We start from the raw sequence: 16,883 nt of genomic DNA, 5'->3' as shown, positions 1-16,883 counted from the left end.
TAGGTGAGATATATTGTCAGTTTGAGCAGCACACTCCCTAGCCTTAGAAATATTGTAAAGGGCATCTTACCCATGAGAAAAATCTTTTAAAGTCAATCATCATGGATAATGAATGCAGGAACATAAAACCAGAATATCTGCATACTCAGCATGGTCAGCACAATGAGCTCAACCAAATAAACCAAATCAATCAAATAAAAAGTTCCCTAACCTTGTTTTATCAAAATCTATGTGTACTGAATGAGTTACACATGTTATCCTTTGATTCTTGAAATTTTTCGAAGCCAAGTTCCAACAAGCTAAAAAGTGAGTAAAAATTCCTTTTCTTTCAAGTATATACTGTTCAGGCACTTTATAATGCCACTGTCAACCAAGTTTCTGAATAATGTCATCTAGTAAAATTTGCCATTTTTTCAATATCTCTTCTCCTTGTTTACTGGGTTCCATTCGACCCCTTTTGGTGGCAATTTGTCTTTTGTACATACCTGATAGCAGAGAACAATATAAGACTGCAGATTGTTGCTAACAATCCTCTTGCATAATATTTATGCTGTTTAAAATTACATATAAAAGGAATTCATTGGTACTGAAAGTAAAATTAGCTACTTGATTGTAGGATATCAGAGGGGTAGCCGTGTTAGTCTGGATCTGTAAAAGCAGCAAAGAGTCCTGTGGCACCTTATAGACTAACAGACGTATTGGAGCATGAGCTTTCGTGGGTGAATACCCACTTCGTCGGATGAAGTGGGTATTCACCCATGAAAGTTCATGCTCCAATACGTCTGTTAGTCTATAAGGTCCCACAGGACTCTTTGATTGTAGGAGTTTTCTGCTATAAATACAGTGGGACTCGATACTTACCTTTGTGCCTGGGTGCTATAGCTGTTATCATAGGAGTCGTAGCCCTGCTCATCATAAGCAGTGCCATATCCATCATCATACTCCTGAAAAATATAATAGAAAAGTAATGTTAAAATGTAAAGAACACACTTCACAACCTGAAAGAAATATGTTAATTATAAATGTGAACAACACTATCCACTGAAATCTAAATTCATGCAACAAGATGTAAACCATGGAACTATAAAATCTTAATATACTTAATACACACCAATTCTATCTAAGAGGCAATATAAATCTAAGATCTAAGATTTATGTAGTTACTTTGGATTTAAGTTTGAGATCTTGGTGGCAACCAATTTTGCACTTTTAAGAGATATTAGCATGTTGAATAAAAATGGCTACTTACCACAAAGTAACTGTGGTTCTTCAAGGGTGCTGCCTCTGCATATTCACACCTGTGGTATGTCTGGAGCCACAGACCTTCAAGAAAGCAATGTCAGTTCGGGACCTTTTGTGGCAACAAACTTTGGACCCAAAGTTATAAAAAGGCTATGCAAATCCAGTTGCCTTAGTTCTTTTCCCTAAACTCAAGAATCCTGTAAGAGTATAATTCTGAAGAAGAGAGAGGCTGACAGGCAGTGCAATTATGCAGAGACAACACCCTTAAGAACCAGAGTTACTAACGTAAGTAACCATTTGTACTTCTTGAAGTAGCCTCTGCATAGTCCCACTTGTGGGATTTTAGTAAATGGCATAACCCCATGAAGGAGGGCAGAGATCTAATTAAACAAGAATTGTAGAACTGCCCTCCCAAAACCAGCATCAGACCTAGATCCCAGATTGAGAGAGCAGTGTTGTATGAAAGTTTATACAGAAGTCCAGGCAGGACCCTTCCAGATGTTTATATTGAAAAGAATACAGAGGTACCCCCGTGATATGGGCTTATGCCTGGTAGAGTGAAATCTAGAACTGTAAAGATCTGACACATTAGATAATTTACAACATGACTCAATGCAAAGCCTAATCCATTTAAACAGATGCTGACTGGAAATGACATTCCCTTCACATTGATCCCCCGAGGTTACAAAATTGTTGATATTTTAAAGGCCTCAATTTTACCCAAATAACTCAAAGCCCTCTCTAGCCATAGAAGGTATATAAGCCTAGTTCCCCCAGGTAAGCTTTGAAAAGATACTTGGGAGACTGATGATCTGATTCAGATGAAATTAAGACATCAGATTTGGAATAAATCCGAGATAAAAATACAGGGTAACTCTCTTGTAGATGTAATTGTGTCTAAAAACGGTGCTTTTAGTGTCAAGTGGAATAAAGAACACTGTCATAAGATCTCCAACTCTACAATCTTGTCAGCACAACACTAAGGTTCCTTGATGGAAGAGGTTCTCAACTCTGATGGGAAAACACCAGATCCTTTTAGGAATCTTTTGATGACTGAAAACAATAGAAACTCCACTGGGAGATAATATAGTAAGATTATAGATGTATTCTACCAAGGTGCATCTAATACAAGGGGAGACTTAAACACCAAGTACAATAAATATTTCAAAATCAATTATATGGGCATGGGTCATGGAGACATTATCTGATTACCTTTGAGAAAACATCTTCTGAGATGAACAATTCAACACAGATGCCTTTCTAGAATGTAGCAGAGCCTGCTCTATTTCCACAGAGCATTCCACATCAGAAGTAGTCAATGTCTTATGATCAAAGCAATGGAGATGAAGTGACTCCAAATTTGTAAAATAGAGAAAATAGTCTTCCTGTGATAGCAGGTCTGATGATGAATGTAGAAGACCTAGGAACTTCATGTACCAATACTGTCTAGCTCAACTAGGGCAACTAGTATGATTTTGGAGAATGTCTTGCATCTTTTTATTACCATTGGAACTGTTGGAACGGCATCAAAGAATCTCTTGCTCCAGTTCAGCAAGAATGTGTCTGTGATAGTCTATCCATCACTGTCTGTTTCAAGGAACACTCACACTGTTCCTGCAGCCAGCAACTGAGAGTCTGTTGCCATATTCTCTGTCAGTCAGATCTGCTGAGTTGCACTTGATGAGCCAGACTTCCATCTGACACAGCCATTGCTTCCTGGCATTATTGTTAACTAGCACCTCATTATTTATTAATGTAATATTTAGCTATCATATTAACAACATAGCCCTTATTCAATGCCAGAAAGGATTTGAGGCAACCTAATATATACTACATGTATATGGCACTTGGTCTCCTCCCCCAGATTCTACCAATTTTGAACTCTCAGCTTCGGAGATAAGCTCTCCAACTCAAACTGGATGTATCTGTGATGATCACAATGGCTGGGGAAAGAGGATAAAAATGAACTTCCTATATTATATTGGTTGGGAGCTTCCACCAAAGGAGAGTCCTAAGGAATTTTGGAAATCAACTCATTAGTTACATATTGGCTACATTAGGAGGGAATGTTTTGCTGAACAGTTGGCCCAGAGGGGTGTGAGGTAAGAGAAGGGTCATAAAACAAAGAAAAGAAAAGTGGCTTTTGCTTGAGATCCAGCATATCTAAACCTTCTTAAAAGGAACAATGCCAAAATGTGCCCCAAGTACGAAACAGTGCTAGCAAACTGACTTCACCACAAGGAAGACAGAATGCTGGCTAAGTATGGCAGGTTCAACTTAGAGTTCACAGAGAGGCTTGGTTCCATAAGTTGCTAGCCCAATTGCCTTAATAGGGTGTAACTGGCATGGCCAATACTACCATTTCCTATCCCATCCTGGTTGGTGGCTGTGTTTGTTACTATATTTAGTATCTGGATAACTTCTCTTTAAATATAATCTTCTTCCAAAAAGTTAGTATTATTTACTAGCTTTGGGTTTCATTGAACCTTCCAGTCTCTGAACAGGTATTGGACTATTCTGTTTTGATGTGTTCACTTTACAGAATGCAAAGAATGATAAATGAAGGTTACTTCCCTATAACTCACAGTTCCTTGAGATGATTACATATTCACACTTACAGGTATTGTGCCACCGGGTGGCGCCTAACCGGAGAACCTCCTCCAAGCAGTGTGCGTTAAAGAGCACATGCCTTGCCTCTTTCCTTTGGCATTTCCAAAAGCTTTACAAGGGGACACTGGCCCTCTACACTGTCAATTCCTTCCATTGCTAACTCAGAGTGACCATAATAGGACTCTGAGAAAGAGGGGGAGATAGGAGGGAAGTGTGAATATGCAGTCATATTGAAGAACTTGTATTACAACAAAGTAACCTTCATTTCTTCTTCGAGGGGCTCTGCATATTATCTGCTACGGGCAGTTTGACAAGCAGTGCTGAAAACCCAGGAGGTGGGAACAAAGTCAAAATTAAATAATGACTGAAGCACTGCTCTACCAAATTTGGCATTTACTCTTGAAGCCAGATCCAGAGCATAACATTGAGTGAATGCATGCACTGACTTCTAGGTAGCAGTTCCTATCTGGAACATGTCTAAGACAAGCAAAAGATGCCTCTACAGCCATGCAGAATGAGACCATACAACACAGAAAGCACAGGATTTTCTGCTAATTTGTAGCACTAAATCACATATAATTTAACCCATCTGGAAATAGTCTGAGCAGACACACTGATCCCTATTTTTCTTAGCATAACAAACAAAAAACCTAGAAGAACTTTGAAAACTCTGTTATATTTAAATAACATGGAAGAACACTTCTAGCATATAAAGTACATAACACAGATTTCCCTTTATTAGTGTGAGGTTCTGGGGAAAAACACTGGTAAAATTGTCTGGTTGATAGGAAACTTGGACACCACTTTTGGCAAAACATAGGGATCAGATCAAATAATTATCTTAACTTTACGAAAAACTATAACTGGCAAGTCAGCCGTCAGGGATAGAGTTTGCTCACCCTTCTGGCTGGCGTTATAACAATAATGAAGATCTCTTTAATAGATACACAAAATAAAGAATACTCTACCAGAGGTTAAAAAGGTACCCTCATAAGCATAGATAAAACCAGATTAAGATCTCAGCATGGGACTGGATACTTTAAAGGACGATACACATTAAATATCCCTTCATAAACCTTTTAACAGAATAACATGCAAAGAGTGATCTACCATCAATCAAAGCATGGTAAAGTGAAACAGCTGCCAGGTGAATCTTTAAGAAAGAATCAGATAATCCTTCAGATTTTAAGTGCATTAAATATTCCAAAATACAGGGTCTGAAGATGAAACTGGACAATCAAATTTTCCTGCATTCATGCAACAAAATGTAGCCCATTCTAAATAGTAATATTTCTAGTAGACAATTTTCTAGAATTAAGCAGTACATTTTGAACCAAAGAGGAATATTACTGTTCAAGACTAGCCAAGGTCCAATACCAGGTAGTAAGATGAAGCGACTGAGGATCTGGATGAAGGATCCTGACCAGTTGCTGTGATAAGAGATCTGGAGCCAAAGGAAGACACAGGTACAGTCTGACTAATAGCTGAAGAAAAAGCTTATGCTACTACTGTCTCGGCTAAGCTGTGGCAATCAAATATACTTTTTGCCCTGTCCTGATGTTTCCCCTTCACCACTTTCTGAATCAATGGAAAGGGGGAAGGGCATACTCTTACCCAGTGTAGAAGGACTCTCCCTCTCTGCTCTTGAACAGAGGAGAGGACACTTTTTATTGATCTTTTTACAAACAGGTCTACCTCAGGCCGATCCCAACAGGAAAAGATGTCTCATGTTACTCAATCCTTCGGGGACCACTCATGAATTTGAGAACTGTTCCTGCTGACAATCTGCTAGCACACTGCTTTCCCCTTCTAAATTCAGGACAACCAGATAGATCTCAAAGCATGCATAAATCTCATAATCTGACTGTTTCACCACATAACTGGAAAGAATGAGGACTCCTTTGGTTTGTTCATGTATTGTCTGTTGATTGTATTGTCTGTTGTAGCGATTGTATTGTCTGTTGATACGTGAACAACCTTTTCTTTTATATGAAGGAAAGATCTGAAGGCCAAACAAATAGTTCTTAATACAACACATTATGAACAAGCTCTTTTAATGAAAATACCAGTGACTCTGGATTGTAATCCAGCCTCAAAATGGGCTCCCAATCCACTGTTGGATACATCGGACATTGTGGTGACCGATGAAGGGGGACTGAACAGAACACCTCAAAGAACATGATTTGTCTGTTTACCAATTCAGTGAATTCAGAATCCATAAGACTTTGGAAGGCGATCACTTTCTGGGATTGGCAGGCTCAAATTTGGAAAACCACTTGTTCTATTTGTAGAAACCTGTCCTCTGGAAGAAAAGCCTTCCCTGCTACTGACTCCAGTTTAGAACCTATAAAAATAATTCTCTGAGTTGAACAAAGATATGATAGGATGACATTGAGAAGCAGACCCAGATGTGAAAAGAGGGAGATTGTAAATGTGATGTAGCAGCTTTTAGCCACCAATCATCCAAATATGGGTAAACAAAAATACCCTATTTTCTCAGATGTACCACTACCATAGAAAGGCACTTTGAAAAGATTCTTGGTGCTGTGGAGAGGCCAAGCAGGAACACTTTGTATTGGAAATGGCACCCCAACACCATGAAATGCAGGTATTGTCAATGACTATGCTGGACAGAGATGAAAATAAGCATCCTTTAAACAGAGAGTGATAAACCAATCCATAATTGTAAATGAAGGAATTATGGAGGCCAGGTTTAACATATGTAATCGGAATGTCTGGGAGGATCTGTTAAGTTTTCTTAAATCTAAAATTAGGCAGAAACCCCCACCTTTCTTTTTCTATACCAGGAAATAACTTGAATGGAACCCTAACCCCACAGATGTTTTCGTACCTCTTTAACAGCTCCTGTCTAGAGCAGCTTTTGAGCTTCCATATGTAGAATAACGTTGTGAGAAGGTTACCTGAAAAGGGAAGGATAGGGACAGCCATGCAAACTGAACAGCATAGCCTCTGACTGTAATTTTAGTACCCATACATCCTATGAAATCAGCCTCTGATGAACTGCGGATGAATTGGGCTAGTCTGTCCCCAAATAAAAGAAGAGATGGATACTTGCTGATAGGACCATGACTGTCAAGCCTCACACCAAATGTGAGACCTGGTGTTAAAGGAAGATGAAGAGGGAACAGATTGTCTCAAAGGTCTACATCTGAAAGGCCTCATTTTATGCTTGGTCTCAAATGAAGATGGAGGTTGCTGGTGCAGTTGCCGACATCAGATTTGTAGAAAAATAAACAGATGACGGAGAGTAATATTTCTACTGATATTGAAAAAAAAGAAGCAGAAGGTCTTCTGATTGAGGGCTAAAGACCTAGCAAACAAGCAGTGGCTCTAGAGTCCTTTAAACAACAATACATCAGTCTTATTGCAGAAAAGACAATTCCCTTTGAAGGGGACATCTTCCACTTTCATTCATTCTACAAAAAAAGCTGTGGAGAGTTTGTAGACTAACAGACGTATTGAGCTCGCCGGATGCATGTCATCCGATGAAGTGGGTATTCACCCACGAAAGCTCATGCTCCAATACGCCTGTTAGTCTATAAGGTGCCAAAGGACTCTTTGTTGCTTTTACAGATCCAGAGTAACACGGCTACCGCTCTGATACTTGACACTTTAATTCTAGTGTCTGCTGCCAGAGAAGAGGAATCGAGCCAAGCATGCCTCCTCAAGGTAACTACAGACACCAAGGCTCTGTCAGAAGAGTGTAATGCATCAAACAATGCTTTAAAGACATGCTTTGACATGTTCTGTCCTTCTGTCAAAATGGCATCAGAAAAGCCTTTTTTTATCTTGAACAAAGAAAACCATCCTTTTCCACAGGTAGAATTCATAATGGGCCATCAGTGCCTGGTAATTAGCCACTCTAATTTGAGATGCTGAGAACAAAATTAATCAAGGAACCAAAGGACACGACGAGAAGAAATTCTTAAATTGCTTGTACATTAATACTAGGAGCCTGGGCAACAAACATGAGGAACTGGAAATACTCATTTATGACCATGAAGTTGATTTAGTCATATTACTGAAAGCTGGTGGGATGATTTGCATGAGTGGAATGTTAAAATCAATGATTATAAGCTATTTAGGAATGACTGAGTGAGGGAAAGGGAGGGGGCATGGCACTCTAGGTCAAAATAGCATTCTACTAATGTCTCAGGAGGATGTTAAACAGAAGTTACTAAAGTTAGACATTTTAAAATCAGCAAGTCCAAACAACTTGCATCCAAGAGTTTCAAAAAGCTGGCTAAGGAGCTTGCTGGGCTGTTAATATTGATTTTCAACACATCTTGGAGCACTGAGGAACTTCCATAAGACTGGAAGAAAACTATTGCTGTGCCAATTTGTAAAAAGATAAATGGGATGATGACAGGTAATTATCAGCCTGTGAGCCTGACATTGGTCCTGAGCAAAATAATGCAGCAGCTGATATGGGACTTGATTAATAAAGAATTAAAGGAGAGTAATGTAGTTAATGCAAGTCAACATGGGTTTATGGAAAATAGATCCTGTCAAACTAACTTGGTATTTTTTTTTGATGAGATTACAAGTTTGGTTAATAAAGGTAATATGTTGACAAAATACACTTAGACGTCTTTAAGGGGTTTGACTTGGTCCCGTATGACATTTTGATTAAGAAACTAGAATATAAAATTAGCATGGCACACATTAAATGAATTAAAAAAATGTAAATGGTGAATTGTCATCAAGCGGGTCTATTTCCAGTGGGGTCAGTTCTTGGCCCTATGCTGTTTAACATCTTTATCAATGAGCTGGTAGAACAAACAAAATCATCACTGATAAGGTTTGCAGATGACACAAAAACTGGGAGAGTGGTAAATAACAAAGAGAACAAGTCACTGATTCAGAGTGCATCAATATTTCTCTTTTGCCTATCAGCAGGAGTGGAGTGAGTTTGGCCAGACCTAAGCCTATTACTGGAAGCAGCCACAATCAACAAATTTGGCAGAGCATGCATATAAAAGAAAGAAAACCCTTCATGAGGAAGCTGATGCAGTTTGTCTGCTTTCTTGGAAATAGGCTGACAGCAAGCAGGAGTTGACCAAACAATCTTAGGAGGCTGCAAAAAAACATCCAGGATAGGAAGTGACAGCCTATTGGTGGAGGTAGCCCCAAGAAAATCAAACACTGGATGGGAGGCTGCCTCCACAGTCACCAAAAGTAAGTTTAATGTGGCTACCATGTGATCTATGAGGTCATGGAATTGCAAAGCATCCTCAGAAGGGGAAGAAGCAGAAGCTACACCTAACATGCTCATCTGGTGACAAATCAGGATTAAAGTCAGTGTTGTCAGAGTGGTACCGGTGTGGAGCTCTGCTTTCTCCAATGTTGATATCACTCGGCTGCGTGCGTGTGTTCCCTTTGTGAGCTGCCCCAGCTCTTCGAAGATAGCTGACACAGCAGACCCGACGAGAACCCCCAATAACCACAGAGTCCAGTAAGATGCAAAGCCACGTCGGCTAGGTTTATTGCAACCTCGGACACAATTGCAGTTCCCTGTAGGTTTATTAGCCTAACTCAGGGCATACTACGAGAAAGTGCCTCTTTGCAATGGACTCAGCTCAGTCAGTGGCGGGATTTTCCACTGCCCCCTAGTCTGGACAAAGACACCGCCCCAGGAATGCATTCTTATACACAGATACAAACAAGTTACACATCACACCTGACGTATTGAGGGGCCACCCCTCTACGCAGCAAGGTTCCACCTTTCTACGTATTTAGGTGCCGCCTTCTACCTTGTACATGTTGGTTTGATCAAAACAACTCTATCCATCATTTTACCCTTTTGCCCCTGTCATTGGGATGGGTCGGCCTGTCCTTTTATTATCTATGGAATGTTTCAGTATAGTGTGTTCTAATGCTGTGTTTATACTTCGGTATGCTAGGTGAATATATGTTTATGCAGCGTCAGCCCTTTTCCTGCCAGCTTCTGTGAACTGAGCCGGCCTTCAGCTCACAGCCTCACTTTGCTTTTTAGCTAAGTCTTGTTCATTACTTTAGTTCAGGCCTCAGGCCTCATACTGGGCCTTTATCAGGGCCTGCACTTACTACAGTCAGTATCCATTTGTATCTTCTCATCCTCTTCTTCAGAAAGCATATCAGGTACGACTATCTGAGCTGCTGATGGATCTGGAGGAAATAGATCCAAAGACTGTTGAGCCACCATATCCTTATTGGATGAAACATCAATTCTCTATCTATAAGGAGGATAACCCAAAAATTCTTGTGGTGGAACCCAACAGGTCTCTTTAGTAGCTAGGATCTGGAAACATTTCCACAGAAGGAGAAGCAAAAGCATAAGGAGGCATAACCTGGGACAAAACAAGTTTCCTTCCTGTAGTCTCCTCTAAAATGGGATCTGACCTCAGATCTGCTATGTATCACACCAGACACAGCTATGTAACCACAGGGTGAAGACAGACATAAGGTGAGAAAGACCTGCCTGAAGATCCTGTTGGAATTGGAGGAGGAGGAGGCAGCGGCACAGATGGATCCCAGAGAAAAACTAACAACCTTCTCTGCTCTTCTCCTCTTTGCAGGTGAAGAAGCAGACCACAGAACTGAAGAAGACTGCCTCTTCCTCATTACAAACTTCCTGTCAGTTGGATCTGAGGAATGCACAGATGCAGGAAGATGCACATCAGCAACCATTGTTAACATCCTCTTTGGATCTAAGGACTGTCCCAGAACAAGAGTGGAGGATGGAACTGGCATCACAGGACTGAAAGGCACCAGATCTGGAGAAATACTCAGCTTCACAGCACTGGACTTTAAGCAGAGCCCAATTTGGATTTCGAAGTTGGAACCACAGAAGCTATGGGAGAAGTGGACAGATCCAATAAGTCTCTCATACAGGATCTGGCACTGCTAACAGTGACCGCCTTCTCCCTCAACTGCTTCTTTTGAACCAATACAATTGGAACCGAAATGGCTCTAGGTTCCTAAGCGGTCAGCCCTTTTCTACCAATGATGCCTTCAGAGACTTGACAGCTTTTTCTGAAGGATTGAGAGCTGGCACTGGCAAAGATACCAAAGAGTGGGAACACTTAGACAACTTAGCCTTGCTGGAGAAAGCCACCAGATTAGAAACACTTAGTCTTCAGATCCAATGACCCTCCAGATCTGGATAGCTTAGTGGCAAGAACTTCTTTAAGCAAACGCACAGAGGTCTGGTTCTGCCTGGCTTTGTGTGTTCTGGGCATGAAAGTCCAGCAAGCAGAATGTCCAGAAGGAGAGTGGCCTTGTCCCCAGGGCTGGCTCCAGTGTTTTTGCCGCCCCAAGCAGTGGAAAAAAAAAAGCCACGATTGGCAGCACTTTGGCAGCAGCTCTACCGCCACCGCTTCATTCTTCGGCAGCAATTCAGCAGCGGGGCTTTCGCTCCGAGAGGCCCTTTCCGTTGGCTGCCCCAAGCACCTGCTTGCTGTGCTGGTGCCTGGAGCTGGCCCTGCTTATCCCAGGCACTTATAACACCTAATGTTTTCGTCCAATGCCAGGAAGACAAGAACCCTGGTGCAACAGTTGGAAAGAATTTAGGCAGCAGAGGGCACAGATTTGCCCCCAAAACATTCAGAAACACTGAGGGATAGTACGAGTGTGGTGCACATGTACTCTAATGGGCACTGCCTGCAGAAGGTTCTATTGTTAGGCTCCACCAGTTGGCCCTATACCCATAAGCAGGAATATGCAGAGCCCCTCGAAGAACTGCCGCTTCACTGGAATGCTATTGCACTTGCAAAAAACAAATCTATCCTCTGCAAAGTAAAAGTATGATTCTTTGACTTTGTGATGTAATTCAAAGGTAGAAATACAGTGGCCTATGTACTTACAATGAGATGAAAATTATAAACAGCTGCTGTACTGTGATTGCCGTCTGATGTATTGCTAATATTTAAATATGCAGTAGTAATATCAGGATGACAAAATTAATAGTTTAAATAGAATTTGCAAGTCATGAAACTGGGTTCCTGATTTCAGTCACTTTCAAAAGTGTACAAAAACTCTTAGGGGGAAAAAAATCTATTGTTTTTTTCTCTTTCCAAAATATTGTGTCTACCAAATTATTTTATCATGCACAAAAGTTTCTTTGGACTATTTTGCATATGATACTTGCAAATAGAAAACAGTGCCTTCCATATGTCCATAAAAAGCTGCCTCAGTTCCTTGTTGTTATCGGATATCCTTCTAATGGATTCAGATCAGGTGACTGATGGCCAAAGCACAAAATAATTAATGTTCTTCAAATTTCTAACTTTTTGTGTACTTCGGATTATTTCTTGTTGAAAAATTGTCTTAAGGTTTATTCTCTAAAGGAATAGTTGCGGATAGTAATATCCCTTTATGTACTGCTTTGTCCATTATGCCATCAATGAAATATAGTTTTCAGAACAATCATCCAATGCCTTCATGCTACCTTCATCATGCTTACTTATTGCAACCTTGAATATTCAAATCTTTTTAACACTATGGAACATTTTAATCACACCATAAACCTGTGTTTTAACACTTCACCCTTTCCAGGTTGTCTGGAGCAGAGTTTAATTTTACTGCTTTACAGTATCATGATTTCCTACAGGCTATATTTTCATTGAAGCAGTCACTCCTTATTGCTTATCAGTTCTTCCATTCACACCAGTAATACTGTGTTTCTTAGCTCTTTTATATTGTTAGTAGTACACCCTCCTTTCTTACTGGAAATATCAATATTGCTTTTTCCATTTCATATTGGTAGCCCCTCTCTGGTTTAACAGCATACAACCTGTTTCGTTGCATTCTCCATAATCTATTTAGATAATGTGTCACCAGTTCCTCATTTGCAGCCTAGTATTTAAATTTATCAAATAAATTACCTTGAAAACCAACCAACAAGATAACTCATTCTACAAAAATAGAAGATGTCTAAGAACTACTCAGAATTTATTATCGCACCAAAACAGCAGGTAAGATATTCAAATCCTACAAATTCTCTTACAACCCATGATTCCCTTTAAACAGCAATCTGGCATGGGTGGTTCAAGTATGTTTTAAAGCTTGCCCTTAATTAGATTTGACTTCTTCGTGTTAGTATTTTGTGTTAGGAGAGCTTTTAAATGCTGAATATTTATCTTGGGCCATCTGGCATGTAAATTTATAGTTTTAATTTTAGATAAATCTCCACAAATTTGAATATATAGAAAAATTAGACCACCATTTGTTTCCAAAACAGAGTCTCCTTTAATCATATTTATAACATCAGTGAGCAACACCCATTGCCATTTGGCAACCTGCATTATTGTAAAATTTCATAATAATTTAAATAAAAGATATGTAAGCACCATTTTGCTGCATTATACAATAAAAAACTACTGAAGCGATAACTTTGCTGCAAGAGATCTGTATACTTTAAAGTTCTCTTTGTAAGAAGGTATTATTTACGAGGGTTGTTATATTAAATAATTTATTATAATATACAGAAAATATATTCATAACAGATGTTATCTTTCATGTTAATTTTGTATTGAGTTTATTTATACATACAATTCAAGCATTTGCTTAAGGAAACTTCAGTGTAGTCCATATTTTTTTATTTGGTGCATGGAAACCATTTTTTAGTAGTAAGTGGTTTTGAGTTCCCTCTGAGCCCCAAAGAAGATGATATTTCCAACTTACATTTGCCTCCCTCTAGATGCAATACCTTTCTGTCTGGCCAAGGAAGGTGTTACGTTTCCTTCTGGAGCCAATCAATGGTACTCCAGAAACGGCCAGAGAGTTTGCTTCAGAATCACTAGTTACTCCCACCATATCAGAGGCAAAGAATCACAGTCTCTCATCTTGTACCCTCTAAGTCAGTGGTTCTTAACCTGTGGTGCACACACTAATTGTCATTAGTCTATCAGGCCAGCCTAGAAAATCTACTTTCACCAATTTTATTCCTATAAACAGAAGATCATTTTAAAGTGTACTGCACTGCATATATCCCCAAAACAAGTAAATACTAATCTGTAAGTAGTACAACCATCTTAAAAACTTTTGTGTATTTTGGATGTCAAACCATGAACTGGAAAAGTAACAGAATGATTATTGGCTAGTTTTCTGTAAATTTCAATCTTTAGAATAATTTCCTGTAAAAGAATCACTTCTCCATGCAGAGTATCTTAGAATTCCAAGATGGGAGATTTTCTGAGATGAGACCAGGCAGCTCTTCTCACATAAGACATCTCTGAAGCATACTTAATATCCATTTCTTTGGAACTGACTTATATTAACCAGTTGGCCAATGTACTTGTAGTTGAGGCAAGAACAAAGGTCAGGAAAGTGGTATTGGTAACAGCAACTGTCCATTGCAAAGAATAAGAACATAAACATAAGAACATAAGAATGGCCGTACCGGATCAGACCAAAGGTCCATCTAGCCCAGTATCTGTTTACCGACAGTGGCCAATGCCAGGTGCCCCAGAGGGAGTGAACCTAACAGGCAATGATCAAGTGAATCTCTCTCTCTGCCATCTCCATCCCATCCTCTGGAACAGCAGAGGGGACACATCCTTTCTTTATCCATCCTTGGCCATAGCATTATTAGCCTTAGCCAACATGAATTTATCAGTTCCCTTTTAACATTGTTATAGTCCTCTCCTTCACAACCTCCTCCTCAGGTAAGTTTCACAAGTTGACTGTGCGTGCAGAAGAAAGAAGATTTTTTTATTTTTTTTTTACCTGCTGCTTATTAATTTTTTTTTTGACCCCTAGTTCTCTATAATAATATAAATAAATATATCTTTTTTATTCTCCTTTTTTTTAATCACTCTCAATTTTTCATACCTATCCCATATTCCCCCTCTTCTCTCTCCCTAGCCTCCCTAGTCTCTGCTCTTTTAATCTTCTCTAATCTGGACCCTCTCTCAACCCTAATCATTTTTAGTTGCTCTTTTGCTCTTTTCTTCTTTTTTTCTAGAATCTTTTTTTTTAGGTGAGGAACATAGACACAGATGGAGACATGGATGTGGATTTACCATTGATATAATATATGGATTATATATATTCAATCTCTTATTCTCTCTCTTTCTTTTTTTCCTTCTTCCTTTTTCACTTTTGCTTTGTTTTGCTCACTGCTGCAACATCTTCAGAACTCTCCAAGATCTTTTTCCTGATGGGTTCAAGCAACAAAGATGTATAAATAATCACCATTCAACTCTATAAACATCAAGTGATTCCTCTGAGTCAGTGGCTAATAGGGTGGTGGAGGGAATCTCATCCAAAACTTCTGTTGTTTCACAAACTAGCTGCACCATTTTAAATCCAGAAGAGAGTAGTGCTCCTCAACTTCTGCCTTATGATGAAGTAATTTCAGTGCACTCTGTGACCCTGCTAATCTTGGGGAAAAGAAATGATAGCCTTAACTTTTGAAACGTGGGCAATGGTAGATCAATAATTGGTTCTTTTCTTAAGGAGGGGGCACAAGTGTTTGGGAGAGAATGAATACAGGAGCACAAGGAAAAGAGAAGGGAGAAAGAATGCAAAAGTAGCTGCTCGATTTCCTCAAAAGAACTTTTGTTTTGTTTTGGAGTGATGAAAGTTCCTGGGGTGTGTAAGGAATCAATTCCTTTCCAATCCAACTCCACAAATTATGTAAGGGCCAACCCCAGGATGTCAGAAAGCATTACAGCTAGACATATCTGAGGTTGTTGCCTGGTTTATGAAAGGAATGGGTGTTCTCCTGAAATGAATACTTCAGCCAGTGCTTTACCATGAAATGCTGAGAACTATGCCTTCTTTTAGATAAGATATTGTGGTTGAGATAACGTGAGGTGCACAGATTGGAAATCTTGTAAATGGAGAGAGGACTTCACAGACAAATCTGTGGGTAGAATTAAGCACACCCTTGGAAATGTAGGAGCCTTGAAGGGAAGAAACGAACATTTTCTCATAAGCAAAGTAGGGGAATGTGGTCTAGATGTAATTACTATAAGGTGGGTGACTAATAGTTGAAAGAGGAGTTACCAATGGCTCACTGTCAAACTGAGAGGGCGTAACTAGTAGGGTCCTGCAGGCGTCAGTCATCGGTCTGATACTACTCAATATTTTCATTAATGACTTGGATAGTGGAGTAGAGAGTATGCTTATAAAACTAGTGGATGACACCAAGCTAGCAGGGGTTGTATGCACTTTGGAGGAGAGGATTAGAATTCAAAACAACCTTGGAAATTAGAGAATTGGTCTTAAATCAACAATATAAAATTCTAGTGCAAAGTGCTTCACTTTTAGGAAGGAAAACTCAAATGCACAGCAACAAAATGGGGGATAACTGGCTAGGTTGTAGTATTGCTGAAAAGGAAGTGGGAGTTATAATGGATCACAAACTGAATATAAGTCAACAGAGTGATGCAGCTGTGAAAAAGGCTAATATTATCCCAGGGTGTATTAACAGGAGTGTCGTATGTAAGACATGGGAAGCAACTGTCCTGCTCTACTTCAGCACTGGTGAGGCCTCAGCTGGAGTACTGTGTCCAATTTTGGGCATCACAATTTAGGAAGGACGTGGACAAACTGGCAAGAGTCTAGAGGAGAGCAACAAAAATGATAAAAGGTTTAGAAAACCTGACCTGTAAGGAAAGGTTGAAAAAACTGGGTAAGTTTAGTCTTCAGAAAAGAAGACTGAGGGGGGAGCTGATAACATTCTTCAAAAATGTTAAGGGCTGTTATAAAGAAGATGGTGATTACTTGTTTCCATGTCCACTGAAGACAGAACAAGAAGTAGTGGGATTAATCTGCAGCAAGAGAAATTGAGGTTAGATATTAGGAAAATCTTTCTAAATATAAGGGTATATTAGTTGTGGAATAGACTTCCAAGGAAGGTCATGGAATGTCCATCATTCAGGGTTTTTAAGAACAATATGGACAAACACTTGTCAGGGATGGGTAGTCTAGGTTAACTTGGTCCTGCCTCAGTGCAGGGGGCTGGACTTGATGACCTCTTGAGGTCCCTTCCAGCCCTATATTTCTATGATTTTTAAAGTTTA

General features: G+C 39.6%; 1 protein-coding gene across 1 annotated transcript in view; it reads right to left on the bottom strand.

Moving 5' to 3' along the window:
* The window catches only part of KHDRBS3 (KH RNA binding domain containing, signal transduction associated 3), a 202,254-nt gene that overhangs the window by 32,682 nt on the left and 152,689 nt on the right, over positions 1–16,883 (bottom strand). The window contains exon 7 of the mRNA XM_039527237.1: positions 862–944. Within this exon, the coding sequence (XP_039383171.1) occupies positions 862–944 (83 nt within the window). The remainder of the gene's footprint in view (positions 1–861; positions 945–16,883) is intronic.

This window comes from Mauremys reevesii, linkage group 2 (genome assembly GCF_016161935.1).
Source record: "Mauremys reevesii isolate NIE-2019 linkage group 2, ASM1616193v1, whole genome shotgun sequence".
In the NCBI taxonomy this organism is placed as follows: Eukaryota; Metazoa; Chordata; order Testudines; family Geoemydidae; genus Mauremys; species Mauremys reevesii.
The sequence above is the reverse complement of the archived record's forward strand: the minus strand, read 5'-3'. Positions and strand labels throughout refer to the sequence as shown.